This window comes from Ascaphus truei, chromosome 2 (assembly GCF_040206685.1).
Source record: "Ascaphus truei isolate aAscTru1 chromosome 2, aAscTru1.hap1, whole genome shotgun sequence".
NCBI lineage: Eukaryota > Metazoa > Chordata > Amphibia > Anura > Ascaphidae > Ascaphus > Ascaphus truei.
Genome location: NC_134484.1, coordinates 294,632,491 through 294,654,636, shown reverse-complemented (window position 1 = coordinate 294,654,636; position 22,146 = coordinate 294,632,491). Strand labels below are relative to the sequence as shown.

Genomic DNA, 22,146 nt, shown 5'->3' with positions numbered 1-22,146 from the left:
GGTGAGTGACTGACTGACTGGGTGAGTGACTGGCTGACTGGGTGAGTGACTGACTGACTGGGTGAGTGACTGACTGACTGGGTGAGTGACTGACTGACTGGGTGAGTGACTGACTGACTGGGTGAGTGACTGACTGACTGGGTGAGTGACTGACTGACTGGGTGAGTGACTGACTGACTGGGTGAGTGACTGACTGACTGGGTGAGTGACTGACTGACTGGGTGAGTGACTGACTGACTGGGTGAGTGACAGACTGACTGGGTGAGTGACAGACTGACTGGGTGAGTGACAGACTGACTGGGTGAGTGACAGACTGACTGGTTGAGTGACAGACTGACTGGGTGAGTGACAGACTGACTGGGTGAGTGACAGACTGACTGGGTGAGTGACAGACTGACTGGGTGAGTGACAGACTGACTGGGTGAGTGACAGACTGACTGGGTGAGTGACAGACTGACTGGGTGAGTGACAGACTGACTGGGTGAGTGAGTGACTGACTGGGTGAGTGACAGACTGACTGACTGGGTGAGTGACAGACTGACTGACTGGGTGAGTGACAGACTGACTGACTGGGTGAGTGACAGACTGACTGGGTGAGTGACAGACTGACTGGGTGAGTGACAGACTGACTGGGTGAGTGACAGACTGACTGGGTGAGTGACAGACTGACTGGGTGAGTGACAGACTGACTGGGTGAGTGACAGACTGACTGACTGGGTGAGTGAAAGACTAGCTGACTGGGTGAGTGACTGACTGACTGGGTGAGTGACTGACTGACTGGGTGAGTGACTGACTGACTGGGTGAGTGACTGACTGACTGGGTGAGTGACTGACTGACTGACTGGGTGAGTGACTGACTGACTGGGTGAGTGACTGACTGACTGGGTGAGTGACTGACTGACTGGGTGAGTGACTGACTGACTGGGTGAGTGACAGACTGACTGGGTGAGTGACAGACTGACTGGGTGAGTGACAGACTGACTGGGTGAGTGACAGACTGACTGACTGGGTGAGTGAGTGACAGACTGACTGACTGGGTGAGTGACAGACTGACTGACTCGGTGACTGACTGGGTGAGTGACAGACTGACTGGGTGAGTGACAGACTGACTGGGTGAGTGACAGACTGACTGACTGACTCAGTGACTGACTGGGTGAGTGACTGACAAACTGGGTGACTGAGTGACTGACTGGGTGAGTGACTGACTGACTGAGTGACTGACTGGGTGAGTGACTGACTGACTGGGTGAGTGACCGACTGACTGACTGAGTGACTGACTGGGTGAGTGACTGACTGGGTGAGTGACTGACTGGGTGAGTGACAGACTGACTGGGTGAGTGACAGACTGACTGGGTGAGTGACAGACTGACTGGGTGAGTGACAGACTGACTGACTAACTGGGTGAGTGACAGACTGACTGACTAACTGGGTGAGTGACAGACTGAGTGACTAACTGGGTGAGTGACAGACTGACTGACTGGGTGAGTGACAGACTGACTGACTGGGTGAGTGACAGACTGACTGACTGGGTGAGTGACAGACTGACTGACTGGGTGAGTGACAGACTGACTGGGTGAGTGACTGACTGACTGACTCAGTGACAGACAGGATGAGTGACTGACTGGGTGAGTGAGTGACTGACTGACTGGGTGAGTGACAGACTGACTGGGTGAGTGACAGACTGACTGACTGGGTGAGTGACAGACTGACTGGGTGAGTGACAGACTGACTGGGTGAGTGACAGACTGACTGGGTGAGTGACAGACTGGGTGAGTGACAGACTGACTGACTGGGTGAGTGACAGACTGACTGGGTGAGTGACAGACTGACTGGGTGAGTGACAGACTGGGTGAGTGACTGGGTGACTGAGTGACTGACTGGGTGAGTGACAGACTGGGTGAGTGACAGACTGGGTGAGTGACAGACTGGGTGAGTGACAGACTGGGTGAGTGACAGACTGGGTGAGTGACAGACTGGGTGAGTGACAGACTGGGTGAGTGACAGACTGACTGACTGGGTGAGTGACAGACTGACTGACTGGGTGAGTGACAGACTGACTGACTGGGTGAGTGACAGACTGACTGACTGGGTGAGTGACAGACTGACTGACTGGGTGAGTGACAGACTGACTGACTGGGTGAGTGACAGACTGACTGGGTGAGTGACAGACTGACTGGGTGAGTGACAGACTGACTGGGTGAGTGACAGACTGACTGGGTGAGTGACAGACTGACTGGGTGAGTGACAGACTGACTGGGTGAGTGAGTGACTGACTGGGTGAGTGACAGACTGACTGGGTGAGTGACAGACTGACTGGGTGAGTGACAGACTGACTGGGTGAGTGACAGACTGACTGGGTGAGTGACAGACTGACTGACTGGGTGAGTGACAGACTGACTGACTGGGTGAGTGACAGACTGACTGACTGGGTGAGTGACAGACTGACTGACTGGGTGAGTGACAGACTGCCTGACTGGGTGAGTGACAGACTGACTGACTGGGTGAGTGACAGACTGACTGACTGGGTGAGTGACAGACTGACTGACTGACTGGGTGAGTGACAGACTGACTGACTGACTGGGTGAGTGACAGACTGACTGGGTGAGTGACAGACTGACTGGGTGAGTGACAGACTGACTGGGTGAGTGACAGACTGACTGGGTGAGTGACTGACTGGGTGAGTGACAGACTGACTGGTTGAGTGACAGACTGACTGGTTGAGTGACAGACTGACTGGGTGAGTGACAGACTGACTGGTTGAGTGACAGACTGACTGGGTGAGTGACAGACTGACTGGGTGAGTGACAGACTGACTGGGTGAGTGACAGACTGACTGGGTGAGTGACAGACTGACTGGGTGAGTGACTGACTGGGTGAGTGACAGACTGACTGACTGGGTGAGTGACAGACTGACTGACTAACTGGGTGAGTGACAGACTGACTGACTAACTGGGTGAGTGACAGACTGAGTGACTAACTGGGTGAGTGACAGACTGAGTGACTAACTGGGTGAGTGACAGACTGAGTGACTAACTGGGTGAGTGACAGACTGACAGACTGGGTGAGTGACAGACTGACAGACTGGGTGAGTCACTGACTGACTGGGTGAGTGAGTGACTGACTGACTGACTGGGTGAGTGACAGACTGACTGACTGGGTGAGTGACAGACTGACTGACTGGGTGAGTGACAGACTGACTGACTGGGTGAGTGACAGACTGACTGACTGGGTGAGTGACAGACTGACTGGGTGAGTGACAGACTGACTGACTGGGTGAGTGACAGACTGACTGGGTGAGTGACAGACTGACTGGGTGAGTGACAGACTGACTGGGTGAGTGACAGACTGACTGGGTGAGTGACAGACTGACTGGGTGAGTGACAGACTGACTGGTTGAGTGACAGACTGACTGGGTGAGTGACAGACTGACTGGTTGAGTGACAGACTGACTGGGTGAGTGACAGACTGACTGGGTGAGTGACAGACTGACTGGGTGAGTGACTGACTGGGTGAGTGACAGACTGACTGACTGGGTGAGTGACAGACTGACTGACTAACTGGGTGAGTGACAGACTGAGTGACTAACTGGGTGAGTGACAGACTGAGTGACTAACTGGGTGAGTGACAGACTGAGTGACTAACTGGGTGAGTGACAGACTGACTGACTGGGTGAGTGACAGACTGACTGACTGGGTGAGTGACAGACTGACTGGGTGAGTGAAAGACTGACTGACTGGGTGAGTGAAAGACTGACTGGGTGAGTGACAGACTGACTGGGTGAGTGACAGACTGACTGGGTGAGTGACAGACTGACTGGGTGAGTGACAGACTGACTGGGTGAGTGACTGACTGACTGGGTGAGTGACTGACTGGGTGAGTGACTGACTGACTGAGTGACTGACTGGGTGAGTGACTGACTGACTGACTGACTGACTGGGTGAGTGACTGACTGACTGGGTGAGTGACTGACTGACTGGGTGAGTGACTGACTGACTGGGTGAGTGACTGACTGACTGGGTGAGTGACTGACTGACTGGGTGAGTGACTGACTGACTGGGTGAGTGACTGACTGACTGACTGAGTGACTGACTGGGTGAGTGACTGAGTGACTGGGTGAGTGACTGAGTGACTGACTGGGTGAGTGACTGACTGACTGACTGGGTGAGTGACTGACTGGGTGAGTGACTGACTGGGTGAGTGACTGACTGGGTGAGTGACTGACTGACTGGGTGAGTGACTGACTGGGTGAGTGACTGACTGGGTGACTGACTGACTGACTGGGTGAGTGAGTGACTGACTGGGTGAGTGACTGACTGACTGACTGACTGAGTGACTGACTGGGTGAGTGACTGACTGACTGGGTGAGTGACTGACTGACTGACTGAGTGACTGACTGGGTGAGTGACTGACTGACTGACTGACTGACTGACTGAGTGACTGACTGGGTGAGTGACTGAGTGACTGGGTGAGTGACTGAGTGACTGACTGGGTGAGTGACTGACTGACTGACTGGGTGAGTGACTGACTGGGTGAGTGACTGACTGGGTGAGTGACTGACTGGGTGAGTGACTGACTGACTGGGTGAGTGACTGACTGGGTGAGTGACTGACTGGGTGACTGACTGACTGACTGGGTGAGTGAGTGACTGACTGGGTGAGTGACTGACTGACTGACTGACTGAGTGACTGACTGGGTGAGTGACTGACTGACTGGGTGAGTGACTGACTGACTGACTGAGTGACTGACTGGGTGAGTGACTGACTGACTGACTGACTGACTGACTGACTGACTGACTGGGTGAGTGACTGACTGACTGGGTGAGTGACTGACTGACTGGGTGAGTGACTGACTGACTGGGTGAGTGACTGACTGACTGGGTGAGTGACTGACTGACTGGGTGAGTGACTGACTGACTGGGTGAGTGACTGACTGACTGACTGAGTGACTGACTGGGTGAGTGACAGACTGACTGGGTGAGTGACAGTGACAGACTGACTGGGTGAGTGACAGACTGACTGGGTGAGTGACTGACTGACTGACTGAGTGACTGACTGGGTGAGTGACAGGCTGACTGACTGGGTGAGTGACAGACTGACTGACTGGGTGAGTGACAGACTGACTGACTGGGTGAGTGACAGACTGACTGACTGGGTGAGTGACAGACTGACTGACTGGGTGAGTGACAGACTGACTGACTGGGTGAGTGACAGACTGACTGACTGACTGGGTGAGTGACAGACTGACTGACTGACTGGGTGAGTGACAGACTGACTGACTGACTGGGTGAGTGACAGACTGACTGGGTGAGTGACTGACTGACTGACTGACTGGGTGAGTGACTGACTGACTGGGTGAGTGACTGACTGACTGGGTGAGTGACTGACTGACTGGGTGAGTGACTGACTGACTGGGTGAGTGACTGACTGGGTGAGTGACTGACTGACTGGGTGAGTGACTGACTGACTGGCTGACTGGGTGAGTGACTGACTGACTGGGTGAGTGACTGGCTGACTGGGTGAGTGACTGACTGACTGGGTGAGTGACTGACTGACTGGGTGAGTGACTGACTGACTGGGTGAGTGACTGACTGACTGGGTGAGTGACTGGCTGACTGGGTGACTGACTGGCTGACTGGGTGAGTGACTGGCTGACTGGGTGAGTGACTGACTGACTGGGTGAGTGACTGACTGACTGGGTGAGTGACTGACTGACTGGGTGAGTGACTGACAGACTGGGTGAGTGACAGACTGGGTGAGTGACTGACTGGGTGAGTGACTGGGTGAGTGACTGACTGACTGGGTGAGTGACTGACTGACTGGGTGAGTGACTGACTGACTGGGTGAGTGACTGACTGACTGACTGACTGACTGGGTGACTGACTGACTGACTGACTGGGTGAGTGACAGACTGACTGACTGGGTGAGTGACAGACTGACTGACTGGGTGAGTGACAGGCTGACTGACTGGGTGAGTGACAGGCTGACTGACTGGGTGAGTGACAGACTGACTGACTGGGTGAGTGACAGACTGACTGACTGGGTGAGTGACAGGCTGACTGACTGGGTGAGTGACAGACAGACTGACTGGGTGAGTGACAGACTGACTGGGTGAGTGACAGACTGACTGGGTGAGTGACAGACTGACTGGGTGAGTGACAGACTGACTGACTGGGTGAGTGACAGACTGACTGACTGGGTGAGTGACAGACTGACTGACTGACTGGGTGAGTGACAGGCTGACTGACTGGGTGAGTGACAGGCTGACTGACTGGGTGAGTGACAGGCTGACTGACTGGGTGAGTGACAGACAGACTGACTGGGTGAGTGACAGACTGACTGGGTGAGTGACAGACTGACTGGGTGAGTGACAGACTGACTGGGTGAGTGACAGACTGACTGACTGGGTGAGTGACAGACTGACTGACTGGGTGAGTGACAGACTGACTGACTGACTGGGTGAGTGACAGACTGACTGACTGACTGGGTGAGTGACAGACTGACTGACTGACTGGGTGAGTGACTGACTGACTGGGTGAGTGACTGACTGACTGGGTGAGTGACTGACTGACTGGGTGAGTGACTGACTGACTGGGTGAGTGACTGACTGGGTGAGTGACTGACTGACTGGGTGAGTGACTGACTGGCTGACTGGGTGAGTGACTGACTGACTGGGTGAGTGACTGGCTGACTGGGTGAGTGACTGACTGACTGGGTGAGTGACTGACTGACTGGGTGAGTGACTGACTGACCGACTGACTGGGTGAGTGACTGACTGACTGGGTGAGTGACTGACTGACCGACTGACTGGGTGAGTGACTGACTGACTGGGTGAGTGACTGACTGACTGGGTGAGTGAGTGACTGACTGGGTGAGTGACTGACTGACTGGGTGAGTGACTGACTGGGTGAGTGACTGACTGGGTGAGTGACTGACTGGGTGAGTGACTGACTGGGTGAGTGACTGGGTGAGTGACTGACTGACTGGGTGAGTGACTGACTGACTGACTGACTGACTGGGTGACTGACTGACTGACTGACTGACTGGGTGAGTGACTGACTGAGTGACTGACTGGGTGAGTGACTGACTGACTGACTGGGTGAGTGACAGACTGGGTGAGTGACTGACTGGGTGAGTGACTGACTGGGTGAGTGACTGACTGACTGGGTGAGTGACTGACTGACTGAGTGACTGACAGACTGGGTGAGTGACAGACTGGGTGAGTGACAGACTGACTGGTTGAGTGACAGACTGACTGGGTGAGTGACAGACTGACTGGGTGAGTGACAGACTGACTGGGTGAGTGACAGACAGACTGACTGGGTGAGTGACTGACTGGGTGAGTGACTGACTGGGTGAGTGACTGACTGGGTGAGTGACTGACTGGGTGAGTGACTGACTGGGTGAGTGACTGACTGGGTGAGTGACTGACTGGGTGAGTGACTGACTGGGTGAGTGACTGACTGGGCGAGTGACTGACTGGGCGAGTGACTGACTGGGCGAGTGACTGACTGGGCGAGTGACTGACTGGGCGAGTGACTGACTGGGCGAGTGACTGACTGGGCGAGTGACTGACTGACTGACTGATTGACTGGGTGAGTGACTGGGTGAGTGACTGACTGACTGGGTGAGTGACTGGGTGAGTGACTGACTGACTGGGTGAGTGACTGACTGACTGGGTGAGTGACTGACTGACTGGGTGAGTGACTGACTGACTGGGTGAGTGACTGACTGACTGGGTGAGTGACTGACTGACTGGGTGAGTGACTGACTGACTGGGTGAGTGACTGACTGACTGACTGAGTGACTGACTAACTGAGTGACTGACTGACTGGGTGAGTGACTGACTGACTGGGTGAGTGACTGACTGACTGGGTGAGTGACTGATTGCCTGGGTGAGTGACTGATTGACTGACTGACTGGGTAACTTACTGGATGGGTGAGTGACTGACTGGGTGAGTGACTGACTGGGTGAGTGACTGGGTGACTGAGTGACTGACTGGGTAACTTACTGGATGGGTGAGTGACTGACTGGGTGAGTGACTGACTGGGTGAGTGACTGACTGGGTGAGTGACTGACTGGGTGAGTGACTGACTGGGTGAGTGACTGACTGGGTGAGTGACTGACTGGGTGAGTGACTGACTGGGCGAGTGACTGACTGGGCGAGAGACTGACTGGGCGAGTGACTGACTGGGCGAGTGACTGACTGGGCGAGTGACTGACTGGGCGAGTGACTGACTGACTGACTGGGCGAGTGACTGACTGACTGTGCGAGTGACTGACTGACTGACTGGGTGAGTGACTGACTGACTGGGTGAGTGACTGACTGACTGGGTGAGTGACTGACTGACTGGGTGAGTGACTGACTGACTGTGTGAGTGACTGACTGACTGACTGGGTGAGTGACTGACTGACTGTGTGAGTGACTGACTGACTGACTGGGTGAGTGACTGACTGACTGACTGGGTGAGTGACTGACTGACTGACTGTGTGAGTGACTGACTGACTGACTGGGTGAGTGACTGACTGACTGACTGGGTGAGTGACTGACTGACTGACTGACTGACTGACTGACTGGGTGAGTGACTGACTGACTGACTGACTGACTGACTGACTGGGTGAGTGACTGACTGACTGACTGGGTGAGTGACTGACTGACTGACTGACTGACTGGGTGACTGGGTGACTGAGTGACTGAGTGACTGACTGGGTGACTTACTGGATGGGTGAGTGACTGACTGGGTGAGTGACTGACTGGGTGAGTGACTGACTGGGTGAGTGACTGACTGGGTGAGTGACAGACTGACTGGGTGAGTGACTGACTGGGTGAGTGACTGACTGGGTGAGTGACTGACTGGGCGAGTGACTGACTGGGCGAGTGACTGACTGGGCGAGTGACTGACTGGGCGAGTGACTGACTGGGCGAGTGACTGACTGGGCGAGTGACTGACTGGGCGAGTGACTGACTGGGCGAGTGACTGACTGGGCGAGTGACTGACTGGGCGAGTGACTGACTGGGCGAGTGACTGACTGGGCGAGTGACTGACTGGGCGAGTGACTGACTGGGCGAGTGACTGACTGGGCGAGTGACTGACTGGGCGAGTGACTGACTGGGCGAGTGACTGACTGGGCGAGTGACTGACTGGGCGAGTGACTGACTGGGCGAGTGACTGACTGGGCGAGTGACTGACTGGGCGAGTGACTGACTGGGCGAGTGACTGACTGGGCGAGTGACTGACTGGGCGAGTGACTGACTGGGCGAGTGACTGACTGGGCGAGTGACTGACTGGGCGAGTGACTGATTGACTGACTGGGTGAGTGACTGACTGACTGGGTGAGTGACTGATTGACTGACTGGGTGAGTGACTGATTGACTGACTGGGTGAGTGACTGATTGACTGACTGGGTGAGTGACTGATTGACTGACTGGGTGAGTGACTGATTGACTGACTGGGTGAGTGACTGATTGACTGACTGGGTGAGTGACTGATTGACTGACTGGGTGAGTGACTGATTGACTGACTGGGTGAGTGACAGACTGACTGACTGACTGGGTGAGTGACAGACTGACTGACTGACTCGGTGACTGACTGGGTGAGTGACTGACTGACTGGGTGAGTGACTGACTGACTGGGTGAGTGACTGACTGACTGGGTGAGTGACTGACTGACTGGGTGAGTGACTGACTGACTGGGTGAGTGACTGACTGACTGGGTGAGTGACTGACTGACTGGGTGAGTGACTGACTGACTGGGTGAGTGACTGACTGACTGGGTGAGTGACTGGCTGACTGGGTGAGTGACTGACTGACTGGGTGAGTGACTGACTGACTGGGTGAGTGACTGACTGACTGGGTGAGTGACTGACTGACTGGGTGAGTGACTGACTGACTGGGTGAGTGACTGACTGACTGGGTGAGTGACTGACTGACTGGGTGAGTGACTGACTGACTGGGTGAGTGACTGACTGACTGGGTGAGTGACTGACTGACTGGGTGAGTGACAGACTGACTGGGTGAGTGACAGACTGACTGGGTGAGTGACAGACTGACTGGGTGAGTGACAGACTGACTGGTTGAGTGACAGACTGACTGGGTGAGTGACAGACTGACTGGGTGAGTGACAGACTGACTGGGTGAGTGACAGACTGACTGGGTGAGTGACAGACTGACTGGGTGAGTGACAGACTGACTGGGTGAGTGACAGACTGACTGGGTGAGTGACAGACTGACTGGGTGAGTGAGTGACTGACTGGGTGAGTGACAGACTGACTGACTGGGTGAGTGACAGACTGACTGACTGGGTGAGTGACAGACTGACTGACTGGGTGAGTGACAGACTGACTGGGTGAGTGACAGACTGACTGGGTGAGTGACAGACTGACTGGGTGAGTGACAGACTGACTGGGTGAGTGACAGACTGACTGGGTGAGTGACAGACTGACTGGGTGAGTGACAGACTGACTGACTGGGTGAGTGAAAGACTAGCTGACTGGGTGAGTGACTGACTGACTGGGTGAGTGACTGACTGACTGGGTGAGTGACTGACTGACTGGGTGAGTGACTGACTGACTGGGTGAGTGACTGACTGACTGACTGGGTGAGTGACTGACTGACTGGGTGAGTGACTGACTGACTGGGTGAGTGACTGACTGACTGGGTGAGTGACTGACTGACTGGGTGAGTGACAGACTGACTGGGTGAGTGACAGACTGACTGGGTGAGTGACAGACTGACTGGGTGAGTGACAGACTGACTGACTGGGTGAGTGAGTGACAGACTGACTGACTGGGTGAGTGACAGACTGACTGACTCGGTGACTGACTGGGTGAGTGACAGACTGACTGGGTGAGTGACAGACTGACTGGGTGAGTGACAGACTGACTGACTGACTCAGTGACTGACTGGGTGAGTGACTGACAAACTGGGTGACTGAGTGACTGACTGGGTGAGTGACTGACTGACTGAGTGACTGACTGGGTGAGTGACTGACTGACTGGGTGAGTGACCGACTGACTGACTGAGTGACTGACTGGGTGAGTGACTGACTGGGTGAGTGACTGACTGGGTGAGTGACAGACTGACTGGGTGAGTGACAGACTGACTGGGTGAGTGACAGACTGACTGGGTGAGTGACAGACTGACTGACTAACTGGGTGAGTGACAGACTGACTGACTAACTGGGTGAGTGACAGACTGAGTGACTAACTGGGTGAGTGACAGACTGACTGACTGGGTGAGTGACAGACTGACTGACTGGGTGAGTGACAGACTGACTGACTGGGTGAGTGACAGACTGACTGACTGGGTGAGTGACAGACTGACTGGGTGAGTGACTGACTGACTGACTCAGTGACAGACAGGATGAGTGACTGACTGGGTGAGTGAGTGACTGACTGACTGGGTGAGTGACAGACTGACTGGGTGAGTGACAGACTGACTGACTGGGTGAGTGACAGACTGACTGGGTGAGTGACAGACTGACTGGGTGAGTGACAGACTGACTGGGTGAGTGACAGACTGACTGGGTGAGTGACAGACTGGGTGAGTGACAGACTGACTGACTGGGTGAGTGACAGACTGACTGGGTGAGTGACAGACTGACTGGGTGAGTGACAGACTGGGTGAGTGACTGGGTGACTGAGTGACTGACTGGGTGAGTGACAGACTGGGTGAGTGACAGACTGGGTGAGTGACAGACTGGGTGAGTGACAGACTGGGTGAGTGACAGACTGGGTGAGTGACAGACTGGGTGAGTGACAGACTGGGTGAGTGACAGACTGACTGACTGGGTGAGTGACAGACTGACTGACTGGGTGAGTGACAGACTGACTGACTGGGTGAGTGACAGACTGACTGACTGGGTGAGTGACAGACTGACTGACTGGGTGAGTGACAGACTGACTGACTGGGTGAGTGACAGACTGACTGGGTGAGTGACAGACTGACTGGGTGAGTGACAGACTGACTGGGTGAGTGACAGACTGACTGGGTGAGTGACTGACTGGGTGAGTGACAGACTGACTGACTGGGTGAGTGACAGACTGACTGACTGACTCTGTGACTGACTGGGTGAGTGACTGACTGACTGGGTGAGTGACAGACTGACTGGGTGAGTGACAGACTGACTGGGTGAGTGACAGACTGACTGGGTGAGTGAGTGACTGACTGGGTGAGTGACAGACTGACTGGGTGAGTGACAGACTGACTGGGTGAGTGACAGACTGACTGGGTGAGTGACAGACTGACTGGGTGAGTGACAGACTGACTGACTGGGTGAGTGACAGACTGACTGACTGGGTGAGTGACAGACTGACTGACTGGGTGAGTGACAGACTGACTGACTGGGTGAGTGACAGACTGCCTGACTGGGTGAGTGACAGACTGACTGACTGGGTGAGTGACAGACTGACTGACTGGGTGAGTGACAGACTGACTGACTGACTGGGTGAGTGACAGACTGACTGACTGACTGGGTGAGTGACAGACTGACTGGGTGAGTGACAGACTGACTGGGTGAGTGACAGACTGACTGGGTGAGTGACAGACTGACTGGGTGAGTGACTGACTGGGTGAGTGACAGACTGACTGGTTGAGTGACAGACTGACTGGTTGAGTGACAGACTGACTGGGTGAGTGACAGACTGACTGGTTGAGTGACAGACTGACTGGGTGAGTGACAGACTGACTGGGTGAGTGACAGACTGACTGGGTGAGTGACAGACTGACTGGGTGAGTGACAGACTGACTGGGTGAGTGACTGACTGGGTGAGTGACAGACTGACTGACTGGGTGAGTGACAGACTGACTGACTAACTGGGTGAGTGACAGACTGACTGACTAACTGGGTGAGTGACAGACTGAGTGACTAACTGGGTGAGTGACAGACTGAGTGACTAACTGGGTGAGTGACAGACTGAGTGACTAACTGGGTGAGTGACAGACTGACAGACTGGGTGAGTGACAGACTGACAGACTGGGTGAGTCACTGACTGACTGGGTGAGTGAGTGACTGACTGACTGACTGGGTGAGTGACAGACTGACTGACTGGGTGAGTGACAGACTGACTGACTGGGTGAGTGACAGACTGACTGACTGGGTGAGTGACAGACTGACTGACTGGGTGAGTGACAGACTGACTGGGTGAGTGACAGACTGACTGACTGGGTGAGTGACAGACTGACTGGGTGAGTGACAGACTGACTGGGTGAGTGACAGACTGACTGGGTGAGTGACAGACTGACTGGGTGAGTGACAGACTGACTGGGTGAGTGACAGACTGACTGGTTGAGTGACAGACTGACTGGGTGAGTGACAGACTGACTGGTTGAGTGACAGACTGACTGGGTGAGTGACAGACTGACTGGGTGAGTGACAGACTGACTGGGTGAGTGACTGACTGGGTGAGTGACAGACTGACTGACTGGGTGAGTGACAGACTGACTGACTAACTGGGTGAGTGACAGACTGAGTGACTAACTGGGTGAGTGACAGACTGAGTGACTAACTGGGTGAGTGACAGACTGAGTGACTAACTGGGTGAGTGACAGACTGACTGACTGGGTGAGTGACAGACTGACTGACTGGGTGAGTGACAGACTGACTGGGTGAGTGAAAGACTGACTGACTGGGTGAGTGAAAGACTGACTGGGTGAGTGACAGACTGACTGACTGGGTGAGTGACAGACTGACTGGGTGAGTGAAAGACTGACTGACTGGGTGAGTGAAAGACTGACTGGGTGAGTGACAGACTGACTGGGTGAGTGACAGACTGACTGGGTGAGTGACAGACTGACTGGGTGAGTGACAGACTGACTGGGTGAGTGACAGACTGACTGGGTGAGTGACTGACTGACTGGGTGAGTGACTGACTGGGTGAGTGACTGACTGACTGAGTGACTGACTGGGTGAGTGACTGACTGACTGACTGACTGACTGGGTGAGTGACTGACTGACTGGGTGAGTGACTGACTGACTGGGTGAGTGACTGACTGACTGGGTGAGTGACTGACTGACTGGGTGAGTGACTGACTGACTGGGTGAGTGACTGACTGACTGGGTGAGTGACTGACTGACTGACTGAGTGACTGACTGGGTGAGTGACTGAGTGACTGGGTGAGTGACTGAGTGACTGACTGGGTGAGTGACTGACTGACTGACTGGGTGAGTGACTGACTGGGTGAGTGACTGACTGGGTGAGTGACTGACTGGGTGAGTGACTGACTGACTGGGTGAGTGACTGACTGGGTGAGTGACTGACTGGGTGACTGACTGACTGACTGGGTGAGTGAGTGACTGACTGGGTGAGTGACTGACTGACTGACTGACTGAGTGACTGACTGGGTGAGTGACTGACTGACTGACTGACTGACTGACTGACTGGGTGAGTGACTGACTGACTGGGTGAGTGACTGACTGACTGGGTGAGTGACTGACTGACTGGGTGAGTGACTGACTGACTGGGTGAGTGACTGACTGACTGGGTGAGTGACTGACTGACTGGGTGAGTGACTGACTGACTGACTGAGTGACTGACTGGGTGAGTGACAGACTGACTGGGTGAGTGACAGTGACAGACTGACTGGGTGAGTGACAGACTGACTGGGTGAGTGACAGACTGACTGGGTGAGTGACAGACTGACTGGGTGAGTGACAGACTGACTGGGTGAGTGACAGACTGACTGGGTGAGTGACAGACTGACTGGGTGAGTGACAGACTGACTGGGTGAGTGACAGACTGACTGGGTGAGTGACAGACTGACTGACTGGGTGAGTGACAGACTGACTGACTGGGTGAGTGACAGACTGACTGACTGGGTGAGTGACAGACTGACTGACTCGGTGACTGACTGACTGACTGACTGGGTGAGTGACAGACTGACTGGGTGAGTGACAGACTGACTGACTGGGTGAGTGACAGACTGACTGGGTGAGTGACAGACTGACTGGGTGAGTGACAGACTGACTGGGTGAGTGACAGACTGACTGGGTGAGTGACAGACTGACTGGGTGAGTGACAGACTGACTGGGTGAGTGACAGACTGACTGGGTGACTGGGTGAGTGACTGACTGGGTGAGTGACAGACTGACTGGGTGACTGGGTGAGTGACTGACTGGGTGAGTGACAGACTGACTGGGTGACTGGGTGAGTGACAGACTGACTGGGTGACTGGGTGAGTTACTGACTGGGTGAGTGACAGACTGACTGGGTGAATAACAATAATAATTGTTGGTCTAACAATCAGCTCATCAGGGAAATTCAACCTGGCCATAAATACACTGAAGGAGAAGACCCGCAGAGAATTTTATGCAATAAAGAAACAGATGTACCACCTCAAACCACCAATAAGAATCTGGATGAAAATATTCAACAGCATCATCACACCCATCCTTCTGTATGGCAGCGAGGTGTGGGGTCCTGTAAAATACCCAGACTCCACAAAATGGGATACCAGCCCAACAGAAATACTGCATCTGGAATTCTGCAAACACCTTCTCCAAGTACACAGAAGTACATCAAACAATGCATGCCGGACTGAGCTGGGCCGGTTTCCTCTACTGCTCACAGTACAGAAGAGAGCACTGACATTCTGGGCCCACCTAAACAAGAGCCAACCACAGTCTTACTGCTACAGAGCAATGCGAAGCCAGGACCTCCTCACTAAACCCTGTGCCATCAAACAACTTGTCCTCTCACTCCAAGGACAAAACCCCACACAGATTAACAACCTGCCGAAAAAAGAAATCAACTCAATCTCCAACGAAATGAAGAAGCAGTATGTGACAATGTGGGAAAATGATATCCAGCGCTCAAAGAAGCTGGAAACCTACCACAACCTACAGAGAGAATACACTCTGGCACCCTACTGCTGCGGCAGCTTTTATTCTTACTAATAACTGGCATGTACCTGGCATGTTCCTGGAATGCCACTCTGTTCACCTGGAGCATGCCGGGCTCCTTTTGCCTTCCCAGCCAGGCGCATTACACGGCTGACGCGCGGTTGATGTGTTAATTGATAATGGTTCAGGATTTACTAGGCTGCAATGCTTCGCGTGACCGCCAGATGGCATAAATTCATGAATTGTAATGCAGTATATATATATATACACTGTATAACAACAACCCCTATAACCCCTAACATACACATACAGTACTGTATATGCACATCAATGATACTATAGGCCGGCGGGGGCGAGATGTGTTTGCAGCAGAGAGAGAACCGCTGCTCTCTCTGCGCAAACATCGGCACATTAAAAATTATTTAAAATACATTTTTATTGATAGTGTAGATGTGCAGGGGGTCTCCGGAGCTGAACCGCGTTGGTTTCAGGTCTGGGGACCCCCTGCTCCCCGAGATACAGCCCCCTTTATGAGGTGCCGGTATCCCTCTGCATTTAAAGGTCCCGATCACGTGATCACGGCCTGTAAACAAAGCAGAGGGATACCGGCACCCCCTAAAGGGGCCTGTATCTCGGGAAGCAGGGGGTCCCCAGACCTAAAACCAAAACGTTTCTGCTCCGGACACCCTCTGCACATCTACAGTATGAATAAAACACATATATAAATAAACACTCGTTCCTTACCTTAGCGGCTATGTGCTACGGTAATGAAGCGGCATTTCTGTATTTTAATAATGTTGTACAGTGAGCAGGGGGTTCCCTGAGCCAGAAATGAATGCTCAGGGACCCCCTGCTCCTGCACAATATTATTAAAAATACAGAAATGCTGCTTCATTACCTTAGCTGATAGCCGTTAAGGCAATGAAGGGGTTAAATCACCGTGCCCGCTTTATTGTGGGTAGCGGGGGTGGGTGAAGGGGGTATTTGGCCCTTGGTGTGAGTTTAGGACTTGCGGGGGGGTTGCGGGTTCACTTAACCCCTTCACGACCGTAGCAGTTAATACCGCTATGGTCATGAAGGGGTTAAGCCCTCCCGCAACCCCCCCGCAAGCCCTAAACAACCATCGTTGGGGCTAATACCCCCTTCACCCACCCCCGCTACCCACAATAAAAAAAAACTCACACACAGCAGCCGCCAAAAAATAAATAAATAAATCTAAATAAATAAATAAATGACTATAAATAAATACATTTGAAATAAATTTTTATTGATAGTGTAGATGTGCACGGGGTCTCCGGAGCTGAACCGCGTTGGTTTCTGGTCGGGGGACCCCCTGCTCCCCGAGATACAGCCCCCTTTATGAGGTGCCGGTATCCCTCTGCATTTAAAGGTCCCGATCACGTGATCGCAGCCTGTAAACAAAGCAGAGGGATACCGGCACCCCCTAAAGTGGCCTGTATCTCGGGAAGCAGAAATAAATGCTCAGGGACCCCCTGCTCCTGCACAATATTATTAAAAATACAGAAATGCTGCTTCATTACCATAGCGGATAGCCGCTAAGGCAATGAAGGGGTTAACTCACCGTGCCTGCTTTATTGTGGGTAGTGTGAGGGGGTATTTGGCCCTTGGTGTGAGTTTAGGACTTGCGGGGGGGTTGCGGGTGCACTTAACCCCTTCACGACCGTAGCAGTGAATACCGCTACGGTCGTGAAGGGGTTAAGTGCACCCGCTACCCCCCCGCAAGCCCTAAACAACCACCGATGGGGCTAATACCCCCTTCACCCACCCCCACTACCCACAATAAAAAAAAATCACACACAGCAGCAGCACAATTAATAAATAAATCTAAATAAATAAATAAATGAATATAAATAAATACATTTAAAATACATTTTTATTGATAGTGTAGATGTGCAGAGGGTCTCCGGAGCTGAACCGCTGTGGTTTTAGGTCTGGGGACCCCCTGCTCCCCGAGATACAGGCCCCTTTAGGGGGTGCCGGTATCCCTCTGCTCTGCTTGGTTTACAGGCCGCGATCACGTGATCGGGACCTTTAAATGCAGAGGGATACCGGCACCTCATAAAGGGGGCTGTATCTCGGGGAGCAGGGGGTCCCCCGACCTGAAACCAATGCGGTTCAGCTCCGGAGACCCCCTGCACATCTACACTATAAATAAAAATGTATTTCAAATGTATTTATTTATAGTCATTTATTTATTTATTTAGATTTATTTATTTTTTGACGGCTGCTGTGTGTGTTTTTTTTTATTGTGGGTAGCGGGAGTGGGTGAAGGGGGTATTAGCCCCAACGATGGTTGTTTAGGGCTTGCGGGGGGGTAGCGGGAGGGGTTAACCCCTTCATGACCGTAGCGGTATTAACTGCTACGGCCGTGAAGGGGTTAAGTGCAGTCCACAATAAAGCGGGCACGGTGGGTTAACCCCTTCAAATGCAGCATTTCTGTATTTTAATAATATTGTGCAGGAGCAGGGGGTCCCTGAGCATTAATTTCTGGCTCAGGGAACCCCCTGCTCACTGTACAATATTATTAAAAATACAGAAATGCTGCTTCATTACCATAGCACATAACCGCTAAGGTAAGGAACGAGTGTTTATTTATATATGTGTTTTATTTATACTGTACATGTGCAGAGGGTCTCCGGAGCAGAAACGTTTTGGTTTTAGGTCTGGGGACCCCCTGCTTCCCGAGATACAGGCTCCTTTAGGGGATGCCGGTATTCCTCTGCTTTGTTTACAGTAGAGGCAACTCTTATTCTAACAAAAACCAGTGGCAATTCCCCCAAAAGACCCAGGAAACACCCAGGTACATTCTGAATACATGCCTTAAACTTTCCTTAAACTAGCCCCAGCATTTCTGCATTGATTAATGGCCTATCAGAATAACAGCGGGGGTCCCTGGCAGTCCCATTCAAACTGAATTGGACTGCCAGGGATCCCTGCTGTGTTAATCCTATGGGTCGTTAGTCAATGCAGAAATGCCTTAAACGTGCCTCAAACTAGCCCAGAACATACCCAGCACATACCCAGCACATACCCAGAATGTAAACCGGCTAGTTTACAGCAAATGTTAGAATAAACGTTGCCTCTACTGTACATGTCGCGATCACGTGATCGGGACCTTAAAATGCAGAGGGATACCGGCACCTCATAAAGGGGGCTGTATCTCGGGGAGCAGGGGGTCCCCAGACCTGAAACCAACGCGGTTCAGCTCCGGAGACCCCCTGCACATCTACACTATCAATAAAAGTGTATTTTCATTGATGTGCATATACAGTACTGTATGTGTATGTTAGGGGTTATAGGGGTTGTTGTTATACAGTATATACTGTATATATACAGTATATACTGCATTACAATTCATGAATTTCTCGGCTTCAAAGACAACAGCTCGCAAACGCCCCCATGCGTTTTTACACGGCATTGCAGTATCGCAGCCAGCCGGAATAAAATGCTTAAATCACTGCCGCGGAAATAACGCTATACACCCCGGGAGAAAATGATACAAAACCGCACATCACCGGGATACTCTGAAATTCGCGGAGCTAGCCAACTAAGAATAAAGTTGGTCGCCAGTGTACCTACTGAAGGTAAAAGACCCAAAACAGAGACAGACCCTGGGCCAGTACAGAATAAGTGCCCACAGCCTAGAAATAGAAACAGGCAGACACAGACAGAACTGGAAGCCCCGGGAGATGAGACTGTGCCAAAGATGTGAGCTAGGAGAGGTAGAAGATGAAACACACTTCCTGTTGCGATGCACAAACTACTCTGAAGTGAGGAGTGCCCACCTAGAGAAACTAACTGCTGTTATCCATAACTTTAATAATATAGAGGAGAACTAAAAAATAGCGATCCTCCTGGGAGAAGATGAAACCACAGCAGAACTGGCTGCACACTATATCAGCACCTGCCACAAGCTGAAAGACGTCCACTAAGGGCTCGTTCAGGGTGCCAGCTGAGGACTCAGAGGGAGGGCGTGCGGGAGGCAGTGCTGCAGTTTGCTGGGCGACATGTGATTATCCCCCAGCAGACTTTTCAGCGTTGGGGAGGGGGCGGGGCTACAGACGGCAGGGTAAGTATCCAAGTTGCAGTCATGAAATCATTCTGAAGAATGATTTCATTGGCTGCCTTGGTCCCTGTGACGCTGCTTCAGCTCCAAAAAACGAAATTTTCGTTCGGAGGCAGTTGCTACCCTGACAACAAGTATTCAAATTGAATACTTTGTTGCTCACGGCAGCACGCACGTCAGCACGCCCGCCCTCCAAAGCCAGCACCCTGAACGAGGCCTAACCCCCACACCCCTGTGCGAAACTATTACCCATATACCGTGCAATCATTATACCCTACCCCCTAGTATTCGTGTAATTATTGTCCCCCACACCTTACTATTCACGCTTTGGCAATACTGAAATGTTCTTTCATCATGCCAATAAAGCTGATTTGATTTGATTTGAATAACCATTACTGATCAACCATGATGTCGTAGAAGTAATTTCCTTTTTCTAGACTTTGCTTATGCAACTTTTAAAATTAATACATTTAGTGTTTTTGTAGCGTATCAAAAAGACTTATCTAGATTCCAAAAACTAGTACAAATATATATTTTTTCTGGAAAAGCAGTGGACAAGGTAACAACATTTTTTTTTTAAATATCTTATGCAACTAGTTTCTACAGATCAATAAATCTTTCTGCATTCTCAACTTTCAATAAAACCTCCTTTAATCAAGATATGAACATGTGTTTTGTTTATTGTTTTCTAAGAAAACCTGATTTGCAAGAAAATAATTAAGCACGACTTTGCGATTCTTCTACTTCAATGTTATTATGCCCTGCAGTGCATGTTTTCCGCACAACCAATTTAAATATAAATACTGGGCCCGGCGGCTGTAAAAATTTAACACAAGAAAGCAAGCGGTTGAATAGAAAACCAGGACTGGACAAATCATAGGATTACATGAATACAGGCTAGAAATACTTGAGTTACAGTACGAACACAACACTGCATTATTACATTTAACATGATGTAAGCACAAGAGAATTGCCAGCATTACACTTGGACTATATTTTGCAAATGAGCATTTATACCGAGTCTAGATCCAGGCCCCGTTACTGCCAAATCCTGGTTTTCTTTGTATGGCAAATGACAACGTAAACAAGGTGCAAAAAGTATGCCGTAATCATTTTTTTCTGATGCCTATCGTAATAGATATACATCTACAATAAGTATTCAATGTAGTTCACCACAGTATGTACCCCCAAAAAACAAACAATTACAGTATATTCCGTTTTAAATAATAGGCATATAGTGCAATAGGACATTTAAACTGCTGAGGTAGGTTTCGTCTTTCCAACTACATATGTATCTTATGTAGCTATTCTGCAATTGATCTAGCTATAGGGGTTACCTGCTGGAAGGAAATAGGGGTACAGAGTGGTTTGGCCTCTGCTGGAATGCAGACCAGCAGCTCAGAGAGAAAGGTCCTGTAGTTTTCACCGTCTCCCCCATGAAGCACAGTCACCTTGTCCATGCCGCTTGTTTGCAGACTTTTGATAAAATCCACAATCCCATGTACCTCGCCATAAAGGGACTGAACAATGTTCAGCACTTCTATGCATTTTTCGCCAAAGTACATGATCAATTCCAAGCAGGGGGGGAAATGCACACAGGAAACACAGATCTGCCCCAAACAGGCTGGGCAAAACACGGCATACTGTACACTTTCAAGCTAGCGCTTCACGGAATTGACATGTGAACTGTTTCCTTTAACACTTAAGCTGCTGGAGACAAACGTGTAGGCAGTTTAGAGTAAATAAGGAGATCAATATTGCACCTTGGTTGATATTTCTGTAACTAAAGCAGTCACCAGCCAGTCTCCTAATAATTAAGAGAAGGAAACATATTTAAATACATTGTTTTTGTATACATACCTGTAGACAAGACTATTCCCTGCTTTCTACTTGCCCCACCCAACATTTGATTTACTGCCATTTCTAGAGCACTACCGAAGTAATCTGTAGGTTGATTATATAATGCATCTGGCTTTGAGTGTAATTTGTGGCTCTTAGAAAATCCAGTAATTCTTCTCATTTGTGCAAAGCACTGTTCTGGAACATGATTGTTTATTTCTCTGTATTTTTCCTGCTCTCAGGCCTCCAGCGCTCCCCAGCTAAGGCTCCGTTCCCGCTAGCGCTGATCGGGCTTCGCTTGCCGCGGTTACTTACATATATAGATAAATGTAAGTCCCTGCTCACGCGGTGCGCGAGCACACGCTCACCGACGCTCAAGTAAAC

At 51.6% G+C, this 22,146-nt stretch overlaps 1 protein-coding gene across 8 annotated transcripts in view; it reads right to left on the bottom strand.

Moving 5' to 3' along the window:
• The window catches only part of TERT (telomerase reverse transcriptase), a 505,909-nt gene extending 484,300 nt beyond the window's left edge, over positions 1 to 21,609 (bottom strand). For 5 of the 8 annotated variants that reach the window (XM_075586355.1, XM_075586352.1, XM_075586354.1 and 2 more), the window contains exon 1: positions 21,261 to 21,608. In XM_075586355.1, coding sequence (XP_075442470.1) covers positions 21,261 to 21,488 — 228 coding nt within the window. In that variant the 5' untranslated portion in view covers positions 21,489 to 21,608. Of the gene's footprint in view, positions 1 to 21,260 lie in introns of all 8 variants that reach the window. The other 3 variants (XM_075586351.1, XM_075586357.1, XM_075586358.1) reach the window with 1 other exon arrangement.
• Between the last annotated feature and the right edge of the window lie 537 nt (positions 21,610 to 22,146).